The sequence below is a fragment of the Aphelocoma coerulescens genome, chromosome 1A (genome assembly GCF_041296385.1).
Source record: "Aphelocoma coerulescens isolate FSJ_1873_10779 chromosome 1A, UR_Acoe_1.0, whole genome shotgun sequence".
Classification (NCBI taxonomy): Eukaryota; Metazoa; Chordata; class Aves; order Passeriformes; family Corvidae; genus Aphelocoma; species Aphelocoma coerulescens.
The window spans coordinates 74553703-74569974 of record NC_091014.1 but is presented as its reverse complement, the minus strand read 5'-3'; the positions used below and the strand labels follow the sequence as shown (position 1 = coordinate 74569974).

Sequence of the window (16272 nt, the reverse complement as noted above, 5' to 3'; positions counted from 1 at the left end):
TTTTGACAGTAAATGTTTTCTTTGCTGAACACACTTGAATGGAAGCTACAATTTAGGAAGAGAATTAAGTTTGGTTGGTTTTTCTCCATAGGGTTCTCTTGGCTTTCCTGCTTGCTTTTGGAAAGATATAAGAACTTTCAATGAATTAACAGCCTAGAGAGTTGGAAGAGGTTTATGTTAATCCCATATTTAGTCCCTGTTTCTAAGAAAATACTGAGTGGAATGAAATGGCAAACTCTGGCAGTTTCATTGGCAGATGAGACACTGAATTTTGTGGCAATTTTTAAGTTTACCTTCTGTGTACCACTGTCAAAAGGAGATGGAATCAGAGAAAAAGGCAGGTGTGGTTAACTGAATCTTTGAAATGGTTCCCGTAACCTCTGTATAATATAGACACTGTACCATGAAAGCATTTTATATTTCCAAAAGGTTTTGAATGCCTGCATTCCATGAATCCTCTTCCCTGCATGTGTGCAAGCTTATTAAAATCAGGTAAGAAGATTTAATTGCAACTGCTCAGGACCTGGACATGTGAGATTATGATTCTATTCTTGGCTATTCCACACAACATGTTTGTGACTGGCCAGGCTACTTAGGCAAAATACTTCCAACTTGTTTGTCTGAAATTTAGGTTTGCAATTCATTTCTTCGTTCAGCATGGCTACTTCTTTCGGGGAAGATTAGATGCAAAAATCTCATTTTTTTGTTTCAATTGCTTCATGTGAAATACAAATGATGTTTTCCAAACCAGGAGACGGTAGTATCTTGAATCTTTGTTCAAAGATGTGTTATTGGTGAAATGTCAGAGACTTCTCTATTCGAGTCTTGTGTCACAGGCCAGTGTGAGCCCTCAGCTTGTATTAGACTCAAATCTTCTCCCAGGCAAACTCTTTCTAAAAATGAAACATTGTGTTTATGCTACAATGCAGAAATACAGTGGTTGTGAGGCAAGGAGCAGCACAGCATCAGGAATTGGATTAACCAAGCTGTCAGATCTTTGAGAAGAAGCAGTTTGTGTTAATACTGGATCATATGAATTAGGTAACTAGCCAGTGTCTTCCATTAGTGAAAAATGGTCCTAGTTCTGTTTTTATGAAATGGTTTGTGTACGAATGCATGAGAGGACTTTCTGCTATTAGAGAATTGCAGTCTGTGTTTCCCTAAATGGAATTGCTTCTTTCTAATCTGAATCCCAGGTGTGTCTACACTGCAGACGTGAAGTGCAGTTGCACAGACAAAGAGGATTTTTAGAGTTGAGTTGCCCAAAAGTAACAGTGGGCTTGCAGCAGTGTGTTTTTCACACCAGTGCAATGACTGCATTTAAGCCTGCTCACACGTCCTGATGACCCCACTTAGTTGATTGGAATAGCTGTTACCAAACAGAAATGATGCATAGGACCAAAATACAATAAGTGTGTCTGGTTTTTATTCCAATGTTAAATAGTCTCATCAGCACCTTGGTGGTTTGAATTATATAGAGAGAATCATATTTGAAATGTTTTAGGGAACTTTTTATAGAAGAGATACTAAGTGACTGTTCCTTGTAGATCTGAAAATACAAATACCTGGAGTAGAAGAGGTAGACCTCACTAAATTCAAGTAGATTATTTTCTTAAGATTTCCTTAATATCCGGTGGAAAGTTTCCTTAGGATCTGTAGGAACCCCATCCCAGCTTCTTTCTTAACCTTAAAATACATCTTTCAAAACTTGTTAGTGGAAAACAGACGAATGAGTAATGGAGAAGAACCCCCCAAACCTAACGATTATAAATGCATGTAATTTTCCTGAAGCAGAAGAAATGGATGAGGCTGTAAAGATTCAAGTAGTTTTACCTGCCTTACAATCCATATTCGTACAAAGCTGGAAGAAATGGTCTTTATTAACTTAAATGGTTTCTGGATCAAATCAGTGGGAAGTTATGCAGACAGCACTTCAGCAACATGGAAAAACTCGTAAAATTTAGCTAGTGCTATTGAAATGAATGATACGTTTTTAGGGCAAAATAAATGTCTTCTATGCTTTCTCTATCATCTAGCCTGACTGTAGCTTTCCAACATCTTTATTTCCCTTCTGTTGTGTTTTGAGGGCTTTAGAATATATTCTCAGCTGTGCTGCTGCCCTAGGTGCCCTTTTCACTCCTTCAGGCAAGAATTTTACGTCAATTCCAACCACTTCTCTGTTTTCTTGTCAGAGCAGGTTTACTTCCCTGCCTACTGCTCCAGATCAAACATTGCTGCACCAGAGTTGGAGCCTCTGCAGGATCAGGGGAAAGGTTAAAGAAGCCAGCAGTAGGTTATGCTGCCCTCCTTTTCTTGCAGAGTGTAGCAGAATTTCATTCTTTGCTTAGACAAATATTTGAGAAGTATCTGTTATGAATAGTTTAGGTTAGATGCCTTGCATAGGATGGACTAGGCATAGTCCTTTCAGCCATATTTTCTGCTGTTTCCATGACTGTCTCACAACTGATTCAGAGCCTTGACTCTCTTTTGCTTTGTCATTTGTTTTGTGGTTTATTACCCAATGTACAGCCAACGTGATGCAGTGATTTCAGGCCTCAGTCCAATTACGTGTGCTAACATATTCTGAGATGAAGTTTCTGGGAAGCTTTATGTTGAAACATTCCTAATATTTTTGATATGTTCCCTGGGATCGCAGAAGGATGATTTTTTAAAAAATTTTTAAATTTTTTTTTTGGTAGTAGTAGTAGGAAAAATAGGGCTTTCTTCCCCCTCAAATCTTATTACATCTTGGCACACTTTCCATTCTCAAGCCTCAGGCTCTGCTGTAAATTTAAAATAGTATTGATGGTAAAGGGATTATAGGATAGCTTACATGAACGTTAATTTTATACTTACAAGGTGGTAATAGATTTCTAAGAATTTATTTGACTTTCTTACTCTTGTTTTGAGTTGATAGAATTCTGTGTTCTTATTATTGCTACTGTAGACTTTATTATTGTGATAAGAGCTATACAGGGCTCTGTATAGAAAGTAATGGTCTCTGCCCCTAGAACTAGCAGTCTTTTCTGAAGAAGATGGTGATGGGAAAAGAAACAGGGCATGACTGGGAAATGAATGTGGGGTCTCCCAGTGCTGATGAGCAGAATGACTTTGTGGTGGGTGAGGGGCCTGGCACATGCCTGGTTCTGTGGTGCTTTTTAGGCTGTCTGTGGTGCTTTCTCACCCACCATTGTTTCTGAATTGGCCCAGGCTGACAGTGGTTGTCCGTCTTGTCTGCCGTGGAGCTGTGGGAGAGCCACGTTGGGCTGTGTGGCGTTTGTGACTGCTGTTCATGTCCTGAGCAGTACTGGATCCTGTCTGCTCCGGGTTGGGGGAAGCAGCTGCTGCTCTGGACTGCCAAACAGCCATGGGACAGCCCCGATGCCGCCTGGCTGACAGGGCAGGGGCTGCTGGTCTTGGCAGTCTGGGCTGGCACATGGCTGGGGGACCTGCGGTGTTTTTCAGGCTGTGTGTCTGAGCTTTGTGCTCACTGTTGTCTTTGTGCATCAGATGTGGTCTGTCCCAGGTTGACTGGAAAGGCTGCTGCTTTTGGGCACCAGAGAGCCATGGAAGAGCCTGGATATTGCCTGACAGGAGGGGCTGGGGCTGACAAGCTCTGCATTGTCAGTGGGGTCTGCAAGAAAAGGCACAGCAGCAGTTCCCAGATGGGGAAGCAAATGAGTTGCTGCTTGTGAGGACAGTGACAAAGGACATCAAGTGTTGGCCTGGCAGAGCCCTAGTTCTTAGTCCTTCCTCCCCGAACCCCCGCGGGGAGTTGGAGCTCCCATGCAGAGCACTGGATTGCTGCTTTGTCAGCTAACCCCTCTTCCTCCCCGTGCTCCCTGCCTCCTGGGCAAAGGCATATTCTGGCATGGCAGCAGATCTGCATCTCATCGAACTGCCTGACTGCGTGGTCAGCTCCCATCATGGGACTCTGCCAGAGAAGGAGGGGAAAGTGTTGATCCCCAGCTGTCCCAGCATCAGGCAGATCCAGGCAGTCCCTGCCCTGTTTTCAGCTTCCCTATGAAGCTGAGGACAAGTTGTGGGACAGAAGGTGACCAGGCCTGCCAGGGAATCTCTGGGCTGGCACTGTGCTTGTGCCTGATGTCTCATGAGAACACCAGTGCACAGAGCATGTGGATTGGTTCAGGATGGGATCAAGTTAGCTTTGTGTGCTGCCGAGTTTTGGATTTGTGGCCAAAGCAGCATGGGTGACATGCCACTGCTTGAGCCACAGCTGAGCAGTGAGTGCACAGTGCCGAGGCCTTTTCCGCTCCTTGCCCCAGCACCAGTGAGTAGGCTGGGGGACACAGGATGCTGGGAAGGGGATACAGCCAGGACAGCTGACCCTGCTGGGGATAGCCCACTCCTCATTACATCTGCTCAGCAACACAACTGCAAGCTCCTGCTCCTCCTCCTGCACTGGTGAGGCATCAGGTGGCTGGTAATGTGAGCCATCATGGCCTTTTGCATCACTTGTTCGGTTTTCTTTTGTTTTCTTAATTCATAGAATCATCAAGGTTGGAAGAGGCTTTAAGATCATCAAATCCAACTGTCAATCCAGCACTATCATTTTAACCCCTAAAGCATATCACCCAGATATTAAACTGTCTTAGCCCGCGAGGTTTGGTCCTATCACCTACTGAGCTGTAATGTCCTAAGTGTGTTGAATACCAAGATTCGTTCAGCATCCCATCAGCATTCCCAATCCCAGTGACATAAAGACCTGCACAAGCTTGGTTCCCCACCCCTGCCCTGTCAAGCTCTCCGCCACAACTCACAACAACCCCAGGCAATACCCCAGGCGTGGGGAAGAGTGGCTGGAAAGCTGAGTGCTGGAAAAGATGAGCGAGCCACAGCCATAAGGACTGAAAGGCAGGAAATCCTCATCCCTGGAGCCTGCTTCAATAGCATTCTGTATAGACCCAAACTCATTCTCTCCAACTCTTCTCAACTATGCTTTGTTACCTTTCCCCTTTATAGTAATTCCTTGTGCTTTTTGTAATCTGTGTCCTTCTCAGAATTTGCTCCATTGCTGTTCACAAGTGCAGGGGCAAAGCAAGTTACTTGATTTTGCCTGTGCTTCCCTGTTTGTTATTGCATGAGAAGGCCCTGATCTTTCCTAGGATATGCTTAAAAACTCAGCATAAGATAAAAAATTGTTGCAGTTGCTTGTGATCTTGAATGAGTCACCTTGACTGGAAGTCAGGGATGTTCATACCCTTTTACTTATTTCATTAGAAGATATTGCAGTAAGTCTCACTGGGTGCATGTTAACAGTTTGAGGATCTCTGCTGAAACTTGCTGCTGTTGTTAGGTAACCTGTGAGCTATTTTATAGCTGAGGCTGCCAGGTGTGTTTTTACTCAAGTAAGTGATAGAAATGCCTGGCCTAGCACAGTGTTTAGAAGAGTTTGGGTATGTCAAATGAATTACAGTTGTTACAGCTGCCCAACCTACTGCTTATGGTCTAGGATTTTCAGTGAAAATAACTGCAGCCAAGGATGATTTGGGAAGGTATTGACTTGGTAGAAAGAGTAGGACAAATATGATCTTGCCGTCTGCACCTACCTGAGACAGCTGTGTAGGGTAAGAAAGGTAGGAATGCAACAATGAGAGTAACAGGTCTGGCCAGGGGCTGCTGTCAGCTCCAAATCAACTTAAAGCTACTGCCAAGGCCAGGTAGAACAAGCATTAAACTGACGGCTTGGCCAGGGGCACCAGGATGTCTTGTCACAGCTTTGGTTAGAATGGACATGAACCAGCATGTCACCTTTAATTTGACCCATCTCATAAGTGAGAAGATCTGTTTTGATCAAATGATGAATTTTCGTTTCAAGAGGTCACAGTCACATTATATCTTCTTTACTTGGGCTGGGTAAAGCTTTGCCCTGAAAGAAGCTGCATTGGAATTAACAGGCACTTTTCAGATGAGGGGGTTCTCAAAAAAAAAATCTTTTTGAGCCAGTGGCCCTTTGCAGGTATAATGTTGCCATATAAGCCCTGAAAATCAGCAGTATCCGGCTGGCTTCCCCATCACTCCCTTTTGCCTCCCATAGGCAGGGCAATCTGATGCTTCCTATTCCCTTACCAGAGTGTCCTGGGCTGGCATATTGGCACGCACATCTTGTATGTACGTTCCTTTCTGCTGTGACATGGAGATTTTGCAGGCTCAGGACAATGTCTTTATCATTTTACTTTAGGCAACAGGTGCTAAATAACTGCACTCACCATGTGCCACATCCACTTCTTTTTTTAATCTCTCTTATCCTTTTTGTTTGGCATTTACAGGTTTTCCTTCCAGTTTAATGGTTTTATTAGGCAACAGCGTCAGGAGGTGCTTTGAGAGCATGTTGGATAAACAAAGCCAGCAAAACACAAGTCCAGCTGAAAGTTCCCCTTTGTGTTGGCAGTACAAACAGTGGAGAGATCTGGATGGGTGCTAATGCCAATCCCTAATGCATCCTTAACATGCTGCTTTCAGGGCTTGGGGAATGTTGGCAAAGGAAAAAAGTAAATTGCTGTTTTTAAAGGTCATAGGTGATAGCGGGGTAGCACTGTGATAATCTTTTAATGAGTGATATTAACATAAGAGGCATTGATACTTAATCAGTACCCTGGCATTTGTCACCTGGCTGTGCTCTGCTTCCCTTTTGTGGGTTCTTCTGAGTGATTTCCCTCTTGGTGCTCTTGAATAAGTGAAGCCCAAAGGGTTTGTGAGCCAGGTGAGGTGTTGTGTAGGGCGTCCCACTTCTCAGGGACCCAGAAGAGGCTGAGGGTGCTGGTAATACTTTGTGCAGACCACCCTGTGGTGGGAGTACTCCAAAGATGATCCTCCAACACCTCCTCTCAATGTGTCATCCTTCACAGAAAAAGAAGACCAAATGCATTGCAGCACTTGATGCTGTCTTGGCACAAAAAGCATTTAGATTCTGAAAGATTTGGGTGCTTTTGCATGCTGTTAATTTGCACTGCTTGGTAGAAACAGGGAGAAAAAGACATAGTGGATAGAGTCCTAAGAAAGGATATTAAGAAAGTAATGGCCAAAAGAGTGGCTCTCCAGAGAGCTTAACAGGATTATAAGAATGAGAAAAATTGCCTTTTTGCCTGTTGGATGATTGTTGCCCTACTGGTCTGTGCAGTTTAGCCTCTCTCTGAGGTCTTACCAAGGGTGTTCCCTACGGTTGTTTGAAGGAATTGTTATGGGTCAAGTGCTGTACCTGATATTGTTGACTCAGGCGTTGGCACGGTGTCTGGAGGAAAACTGGTTTCCCCAAATTCTGAAGGAGGTGAGAAAGAGCAAGTGGGATCCCTGGTCAGACTGTGTACTTCCAGGAAGCTCTGTGGTCTGGGAGCTGTCTGTTTCTTTTCTGGATAAGGATCATAGTTTCTTACGTCTCCAGGCTTTCTGCCTTCAAGGGACTCGAAGTGCAGTGAGTGTATTTACTTGTGGCTGCAGCTTGCTGTTCCCTCTACATGTGCTTGTGGGTTTATGAGAAGAGCCAAGTTAAAATTCATTCCCATCCTTAAATAAAAGCTATTTCCGGGCCAGTTTATTGTAAAGATAATTACCCTAATGCAAGTGACCCGAGATGCAGAAGGCTGGACTCCAGGGAAAGCAGATGATACCACTGGAAGAGGGAGTTCTTTAGAAGCTGTGGTTCTGTGCAGAGATAAACACAAAGATATAGTTGTATTCTACATACTCACTTAAGCCCCACTGACATCCCTGCTTCATGTAGTTGTTTGCTTGAGCTGTCTTGCACTGTGGATGATTGCAAACACTCCTCCGTGGCTTTTATTTTGATCCCCGTCTTCTGTGATACCTTTTTTTTCTAAAGCATGATAAGAGTGGTAAGAGGTTGCCAGGTAAAATTAGTTTCAGGACATCATTAGGTAGTGCTTCTCCTGTTGGAGCATTCACTGTCAGAAGAATAAAGGGAAGAGTTAAGAAGAGTAATTGTTGTTTCATCAGATTATGTATTAATTCAACCAGACTAATGCACTGTAATATCTCGACAAGCCCTATAATTGGAGATAGTTGAAACAAGCTTTTAACTATTAATGTGCTCCCGCTCTAAGTTAATTTCACATCTAAGCCATTAAGCAAAAACAAACCCAACCAAACAACCAAACCTAAACCAAAACAACCAGTCAATAAGAAACAGGTTCATTAAAGGCATCTTGAAAATTAGGTTGTTTGAAGAAGCAGGGGTACACATATTCTTTTTTCAAAAGCTTGGGACTGATTTTGCCTCATTTTGCAAAATGTGTGCAGGGGCTTAGAAGTCCAAGACACTGATATTTCTTGCGGAAGCACCTTTTAGAGCATTTGCAAATCATTTGATCACTATTCTGGATTACCTGTGTTCCAGTCTATTCCATATGCACTCAGCACAGAGGAGCAGGATTTCACTTTGGGGGTCTGTAATAAGGGACAGTGCTTTCTGACTTATGTTAGGAAGGAAAATGGAGCTTTGAATGTGATTCTTTGAATTCTCCCTTGCTTTTGAGCAGCACAGTTTAAATGCTCAGATGGTATAGGAAGAGAAGGAAGAGGGTGAATCAAGGCTCTGCCTACTTTGTAGCCCTTTCTAGTTGTTCAGCCCCTACCTATGAATAAAAGGGGAGTGACGTGCCAGAGATCCTGCATTCCTTATCAGAGATCCTGTATTCCTTATTTCCCTGCTGTTCTTTCGGATGATTCACACCACAGGAGCTACCATAAAGAAATATTAGCCAAAAACAGTACAAACCCCTGCGGTGCATGTCTGCTGCTAATCATGGCTTACAAGAGAGTCTCTGCAGTCCCTCATGCAGGGAAACATTTAGCCTTCTTTGCTAATGGGTTCTTTCTAGGAAGATAAGTGTGTGAATGAGCAAGTTATGGTGACATAAGTAACTTGCTGACTGCAGGCTCTGATCTCTTACACTGGTTTTATGTATTAAAGGAAAATCAGTGTAACATCTACTTAGTTGTGACGGAGATTAATTTCTGATGATCAGCTTATATTTTGTGGTACAGCAATTGGGTGTTTCTAGAACTTGTACAGGGCTGTTAACCTTACTGTCCAAGAGATTTCGTGTGCTAATTTTCTAGTTTTATACCTTGTACTGCTACTTTAACTTAATTCTTAAACAGAATTTCAAAATATGCTACTTCTTGTATAACAGCACTGTGTATATGTTTGTGTGCACTTTATGAATATTTCTCCAGCTACTTAGAGGTTAGTTGCCTTTAACCATCATGTCATTAAATATCCCTACAGAGAAAATGTTAAGGCTTGTCTATGTTCACTGATGCAGAATAATTTTAAATCAGTCTGACTTCATTATTTTGATACACTTCATTTTTGTCTCTGTGTTCCTTCAGGCTTCCGACTTGATTATCACCCCAGCTACGACGTTCAAGGAAAAACCAGACCCCACTGGTTTGGTATTTGGAACTGTGTTCACTGATAATATGCTGACAATAGAATGGTCCTTGGCTTCAGGATGGGAGAAACCCTATATTAAGCCACTAGAGAACCTCTCATTACATCCAGCCTCCTCAGCCCTGCATTATGCTATAGAAGTGAGTATTAAATTGATTTGGAAACCACTATTTTATTAACTCTGGAAGACACAGCTTTGTAATACAAGGACTATTACTGCCTTAAGTTCATTAGTATTGAGTTACATTTTGTTTTGTTAACTGGTGTTCTTCCAGAATAATTGCATTATTTATAACAGGGTTATGTATAACACAGAAGCAGCTGTGGCCTGGGGATTAGAGCACACTTAAAAGTCCTGTCCTAGGGAAGGTGAGCTCTTTCTTGTGTGGTGATAAATTTATTTGAAAAACCATTCTCATTCACTGACAATGGGTTGGTCCAGTTACTGTCTCTGATGTGGCAGTGCAGGACTGTGTAAGCCTGTGAGATTCTCAGAGTAGCTTTAATTGGGGGACTGAACATGTACTTCGTGAAAGTGTCTTGAAGCTGATTTAAAGGTTGATAGCTTGGATTGCAGGACAAACTAGATAGGTGCTTGTTTGGAACTCTGAAAATCCCTCAAGCTCGGAACTAGATGTGATGCACTCAGCATGTACAAGTGTCTTTAAGGAGAGAACATACACCAAGGAACTTTGGGAAGTGGAATGTCAAGTCGGAAACCAGCGTGGTTAAAGTTTCTGTGCTTAAAGTTTCTGTGCTTAGCTGATTACTGCATAAAGCTGCCTTTTGTGCCTTCAGAGCAGCTCTGGCTGTACTCACACCTGTGTGGGAGCCCCAGCAGGGCACAGGCCCTGAAATGGAAGCCCACTTCTCCTCCCACTTCTGGGTAGGTGGGAGTGTCTCCACTGAAGTGTGTGGAGTTGCTTGTGCTGCTTTTACTATTTCTTATATTTTTCCTTTTTTCCTTTTTTAAAATTTTTTGTATTTTAACCAGCGGTATAAGGGAAGATTTCCCTGCTTGTTGTCCCTGAGCTTCTGCCTTCACCATTTTTATTTTGACTGATTTTTCTCCATCTAGTCACCAAGCCTCCAGAGGTCCTGTGTAAATTACAACAGACCCCTGTGACCGAGGCTGTAGCTCTTGATCTGCACTTCTTACTTCTTGTAAGAAACCACGCTGGAGTCCCAAATCTGTATTTCACTCTTAGTAGCATATTGCTGTAATGCTTGGCCTCTGACCTGGTCTGAAATCATTGCTAATATGAATATGCTCTTATTTTTTTTTCCATTTTTTTTTTTATTCTTTTACCCTTATTGCATCACGTTTCCTCTAGCCAAGAGGACAGACAGAGGAGAATCTGGTGTCATTGCTGTGGCTCAATGAATACACAGTGGGTATAATAAAAGTGATGAATTTGGCATTCCCTCCCCTTTCTCCTTGCCCTTCATGATGCAGTGTGGTAATCTGGATCTGCTGAACTCCAGATCCAGCTCTCGTGATGTACAGATGTCAGACAATACTGTTTTCACACCACTGTAGCAACCAACCATCGAGCAACCACAGCAGTTGCTTTCATTAAAGCTGAACATTTCTGGAACACATCACTGTCTCCCTTTTTAATGAGTCAAAGGTTTTACTGAGCTCTGGAAGATTAAAAGCATTTATTTTTAGAGAAAAAGATTTAACATCGTGAGAAGGCTTTGTGTTTCAGTAATGATGTGATTTTTACTTCTGTCAAACCATTGATCAAATCTTAATAGTGACATTCCTCCCTTTTCCCTCTCATTGAAAGTTCTGTGAATGTGTTTGGGAGAAGGGTGAGGGGAGGGAAATGTGTTCTGTGATAAGAAAGTAACATTCCAACAATGTGCCATCAGTTAGTAACTGGCCCAGTAAAAATCGTATCAAATTATCAGCCAGATGACCAGCTATGCTATCCTTTATTAAAGATATTTTTCTTTTTCTTGTGGCTACAATGTCTACCCTAGGAACAACTTATTTTTCAAAACTGTGCCAAGGTTTCAGTAAAGTTGGCATTGCCATAGGACTAAGATAAGTTTTGAAGGCAAAAAGTTGTGGGTTCTAATTCTGGTTCTGCTACATAATTGGCACACAGCCTGAGGAAAATTGCTGGGATTCTGCAACCCAATTACAACCCAATTAAAATTTGTCATGTGGAAGGACCTAGCTCTGCCATGAAACTGCATGCAAGCTTTCTAAAGATTGCATTTCACTGATCCTTATGGAAAAATATAATGGAATTTGATAATAGTGAAACCTGAAATATTCTGTTAAAATGACTTGTGCACAAATACAGGATTATTTTTTTCCAAATAAAATAATGCCTGTCTAGACTTCCAACCACATAGGATGCAGTTCCAGCCACTTTTTGTGGAACAGTCAGAGGAGAAGAAGCCTGAGAGGCTGACAGCAGTGATGCAGTTAAATTCATAGCACTTACACTGGAATTTAATGTACCAAGAAATGCTTTGGAAGATAAATTCTAAGAATCTGAACTGTTGTCTCTAAGCATATCTGAGCCTTTTATACTTAATCTAAATAATACCTGTGTATACATATGTATTAGTGTGAGTTTATATATGTGTTTTCTGTCTATAACTAGAAATTACCAATCTGTAACTGAAAATAACTGGATATTTTGTGGGCATGTTTTTTGATGTGGTTTGGAGATGCTGTAAGGCATTTTTCTGGGAGGGCATTGATAGGATAAGGATTTCTGATTGTCAACACCAGTTGTCTGGATCCTGCAGTCCGATGGGATAACTATGTTTAAATTTCCTGTAAAGTGTATAGAGAAAATATTTTCATGCACTTTATCTCTAGTGTAAGGCTTCATCACTGTCATGCAGGCTAAACACCATTCCACAGCATAGGGGTAAAAGGGGGAAATAAGTGACCAGTTCCTGCTACAATTACAGCAAGAACTTTACAAGAGTTCTCTCAATTACCTTATTCTATGCTTCCTAACAAAGATGTGTTTTGGACAGACCCCTAAAAATAATCAACATGTATTTTATAAAATTCTGTAGATCCCTTATGTAAGTGAAAATGCTGTTTTGACTCAGGTATTAGTCAGGATGTGAGGGAATAGTTAAGTCAAACACATGCTACAAATTTTAATTGCTGTAACCAAATTACGAAAAAAGAAAAAAAAAAGGTTATCATGAAGTTCCTTGACAGAGAAAGAACTACGAAGTTTGTATTACAGAGATGACCTGCCTATACTTCAGATAAATCTATCTCACAGGAATGTGTTGCCAGAATTCACTAGTTAGCATTTTTGCGTTTGCGTACTGTGAGCAGGAAGGTGAAGATTTTATTTCCAAAGGGTGTGTTCTGCTTTTGCACAGATCATCATGAGGTAACATCTCAATTACTACTTGATTTCTTTTCCCTCCTTGTCTGGCTCGGTAGTTGTTCGAAGGGATGAAGGCTTACCGAGGAGTGGATGGCAAGATCCGCCTGTTCCGGCCAGCCCTCAACATGGACAGGATGGCGCGATCAGCACGGAGAACAACTCTGCCAGTACGTACCCAAGGCATCTCTTGCTCCTTAAGTCACAGCATGTTTTCATTTTCAGAGTGCAAATCTCTAAAGCTTTTCAGTAGTAGTATTTACCAAACGCTTTTAAGTCTTTGATAGCTCAGTAAAACTCTGTTAACTGATCTTATTAATTGAAGGAAACTGTTTGAATTCCTTATTTTAAAAAAGTCAGAACACTGAGTGCTTTGCTTTCATTGTTGTTTCCCTGCTGCCTTGGATGTACAGAGTGTTTCTGAGGGATGGGTTCTGTTCTGTAGGTATTTGCATACAGACAGCTGTCTGATTTGCCCTGGTGCTAATGTTCTCCCTTTTCTTCTTTCCACTTCAGTTAAGTTGTTCGGCCTCTTGAGTGCCTTTGGTTTTGGTAATGCCAGTAGCCTAACACTGCTTTTAGCAATTGTACCTTGACCAGTGAACTTCCTCCCAGGCTTATTAGCTTAATTGCTGTAAGAACTTGGGAACTTTGGGAGACTTGCTGGCCCCTTGGAGTTGTGAACCAAAGCACTCTTCTGTAGAAGAGATGGTGCAGTAACTTGCAGCATGCCTGGCTGAGTTGGCTGCACAGAGAGTTCTCCCCATGCTTTGGAGGCAAGAAGAGTCAATGGTTCCTTTTTACCATCTCAGGAGGATACTTTGGAGCAAAGGAGGTCATTCAGGATACTGCACAAAAAGGCACAGTAGCTAAGACCATGGGATATTAAATTCTGTGAGGAATGAACTCAAGGAAGGTGATGTATGTAGTCCTGTGAACCTCTACAGTGTCACTGTTGCATATCCTTGAGGAATTGCTCCCTGTAGCATATGGATCTGTAAAGACCACAAAGTGTTCTGGCTTTATTTCTCCATTTGCTTTCATCCCTTTCTTTTCCTTCCCAGTCTTTTGACCAGAACGAGCTGTTAGAGTGCATCCGTAAGCTTGTGGAAGTGGAACAGGAATGGGTCCCATACTCAACCTCTGCCAGCCTGTACATCCGTCCTACCCTAATTGGAACTGAGGTGGGCAGCATTATTTTTTTCCTTTCTTTAACTCTTGTTTATTTAGGTACGAGGCAAAATCCTCCGTCCATAAAGGGAAATACTCAGCAGTCCGTAGGTGACAGGATTAAGTTTGGGGCAGATCGGTTTTTTGGTTTTATTTTGGAGTCCCTCGGCTATAGCGCCACAGCACAAATTTAACGTTGACCACACCGCCACTTAGTGGCCACACTGGTTCAGAGCACGGAAAGTAAACCGAGTAACTACTCGCAGTGGGAATGGAACAACGCATGTCAGTATTGGGGTTGTGCTGAAAGGATAGTTATAGGTGACATGGTAATATTAAAATCCTAATAATTCGGAGGGAACGTGATGGAACAGAAATTGCTGTGTACATTTTGTGATTTCAAGTCATATCTGAACTTAGTGAGGAGTTTTTGGAAGATTTTACCCTGTAAATTAAGATGTCTCAGAAGAGACGCTTTCAGCAGAACTAGGGACTAGTTCCTGTGTCCATTTATTCTTGAACCTGACCTTCTAAGAGGCTCCTTAGCCTTAGGTATTAATGTGTCCTCTCTGAGTTTCATGTGTGAGTCAATTCTATAGTATTGATAAAGGGAGTTAGAAAGAGAGAGTTTATTTTATTAAATCTTTCAGGATTCTGTTTTTCAGCAGTAGCAAGAGAGAATCATATAATGGTAGAGCATAGGGCAAGGAAGCTAAAGAATGTGGGTTCCAAACTAGGTAAGCTAAACTTCTGCAGAATCCATATCTGTAAGTATTTACCATACGTGAACATTTTACATTTCACATAAGTTCTAGGACTCCATTAATTTAATACTTTTAAACTAGTTGCAGATTTTCAGATTAAAAAATCTCCACTGAGTAACTATAAAGTACTGGTATTAAAAATTGAGGGGTTTACCCCTGTTTTTGTTCTTGGAAATTCTTCTGCTTTAAGCTTTGTTTCAGGATAGCCAACACTGTAGCCTTTCCACTGTGTCACATGTTGTTTCCAGATTGCTGTCCTACTAAGCTTTTATGAATCACTACAATTAGAAACCCAGGCAGCACAATCTTTTGGATGATCATGTCAGCAAAAATATGAAGATCTCAGTTAATCCTGTTAGAAGTCTTTCTGAAGCAGTAAGGTAGACAGAAATCAAAAGAACCCTTTCAGCACCTGGGGGACTTTGGCCAACACCAGACTTTCAAGTATTGATGGTGATGACTTGGAGTGTGAGAAGCCATCTCTCAGAGAGGAGGGGGAGAAGAAACTGTTACATTCTTGGTTATTTCCTGTGCAGTTGAACTATAGTGAACTATTTTTAGCAGGCAGATAATTTTAGCTATCACACAGGCATTCAGAGAGCCAGCACTCAACTCTAGCAATGTCAGTTCTAAGTGGCACTGGCCAGTTCTCACTAATGCAGCTGACAGTGGTTTCTCCACTGTTGTTATTGCTAGGAATGGTCTTGACACTCCTTCCCCCAGAAGGCTTTGTGGGCTTCTGGTATGATTATATAGCACTTTGTTAAGCTAATCTTTGAATTCTCAAAAGCTTGAAACTATTTGAGAACACTAGAATAATACATAGATAAGTGGAATGGCTGTAAGTGGATGGTGGCAGTATATAAAATCAGGGTTGTTGTTTCGATAGGGGGGACATTATAGAAATATTTTTTTCTTCATTGCAGCACTTTACACTGTCCTGGTAAAAGCACTCTCATGCTGCAGTTCTGCTGAAAGCAGTGTTTCAAAAGCTGATGGTGCAGCACCTGGTGTTTGAAGGATACCAGTAACTTTTGATTTGTTTACATTCCTTATTTTCAGCCTTCCCTTGGAGTGAAGAAGCCGACTAAAGCCCTACTATATGTCATACTGAGCCCTGTGGGCCCTTACTTTGCAAGTGGAAGCTTTAATCCAATATCCTTATGGGCAGATCCAAAATACGTAAGAGCGTGGAAAGGGGGAACGGGAGACTGCAAAGTGGGAGGGTAAGAAAACATTATCCTGCATTTTCTACATAGCTCACAAAGCAGATTTGGGTTTTAGTGAGGTATCTAATCCAGCAGAAATAGAGATATTAAATGCAGTAGTTAAACAAACAACATACTACAACAAAGAGTTCAAAATTCTACTTTGCAAATACTCAGTTGCATATTTTTGTTTGAATATTACAGTCAATTGATTTTTTTGCAGCATCTCAAGCTGAGGAACTGCACCTGGAAGGTGTCCATATAATACTTTGGCTCTTGCCCTTGCAGCAGTTGACAGTGAAGTTACCACTTTGTGCTGC

General features: G+C 41.8%; 1 protein-coding gene across 3 annotated transcripts in view; it reads left to right on the top strand.

The window, feature by feature from the left end:
• The window catches only part of BCAT1 (branched chain amino acid transaminase 1), a 60740-nt gene that overhangs the window by 22960 nt on the left and 21508 nt on the right, over positions 1 to 16272 (top strand). For all 3 annotated transcript variants that reach the window (XM_069003508.1, XM_069003509.1, XM_069003510.1), the window contains 4 exons: positions 9373 to 9573; positions 12870 to 12980; positions 13875 to 13994; positions 15807 to 15970. In XM_069003508.1, the coding sequence (XP_068859609.1) occupies positions 9373 to 9573; positions 12870 to 12980; positions 13875 to 13994; positions 15807 to 15970 (596 nt within the window). The remainder of the gene's footprint in view (positions 1 to 9372; positions 9574 to 12869; positions 12981 to 13874; positions 13995 to 15806; positions 15971 to 16272) is intronic.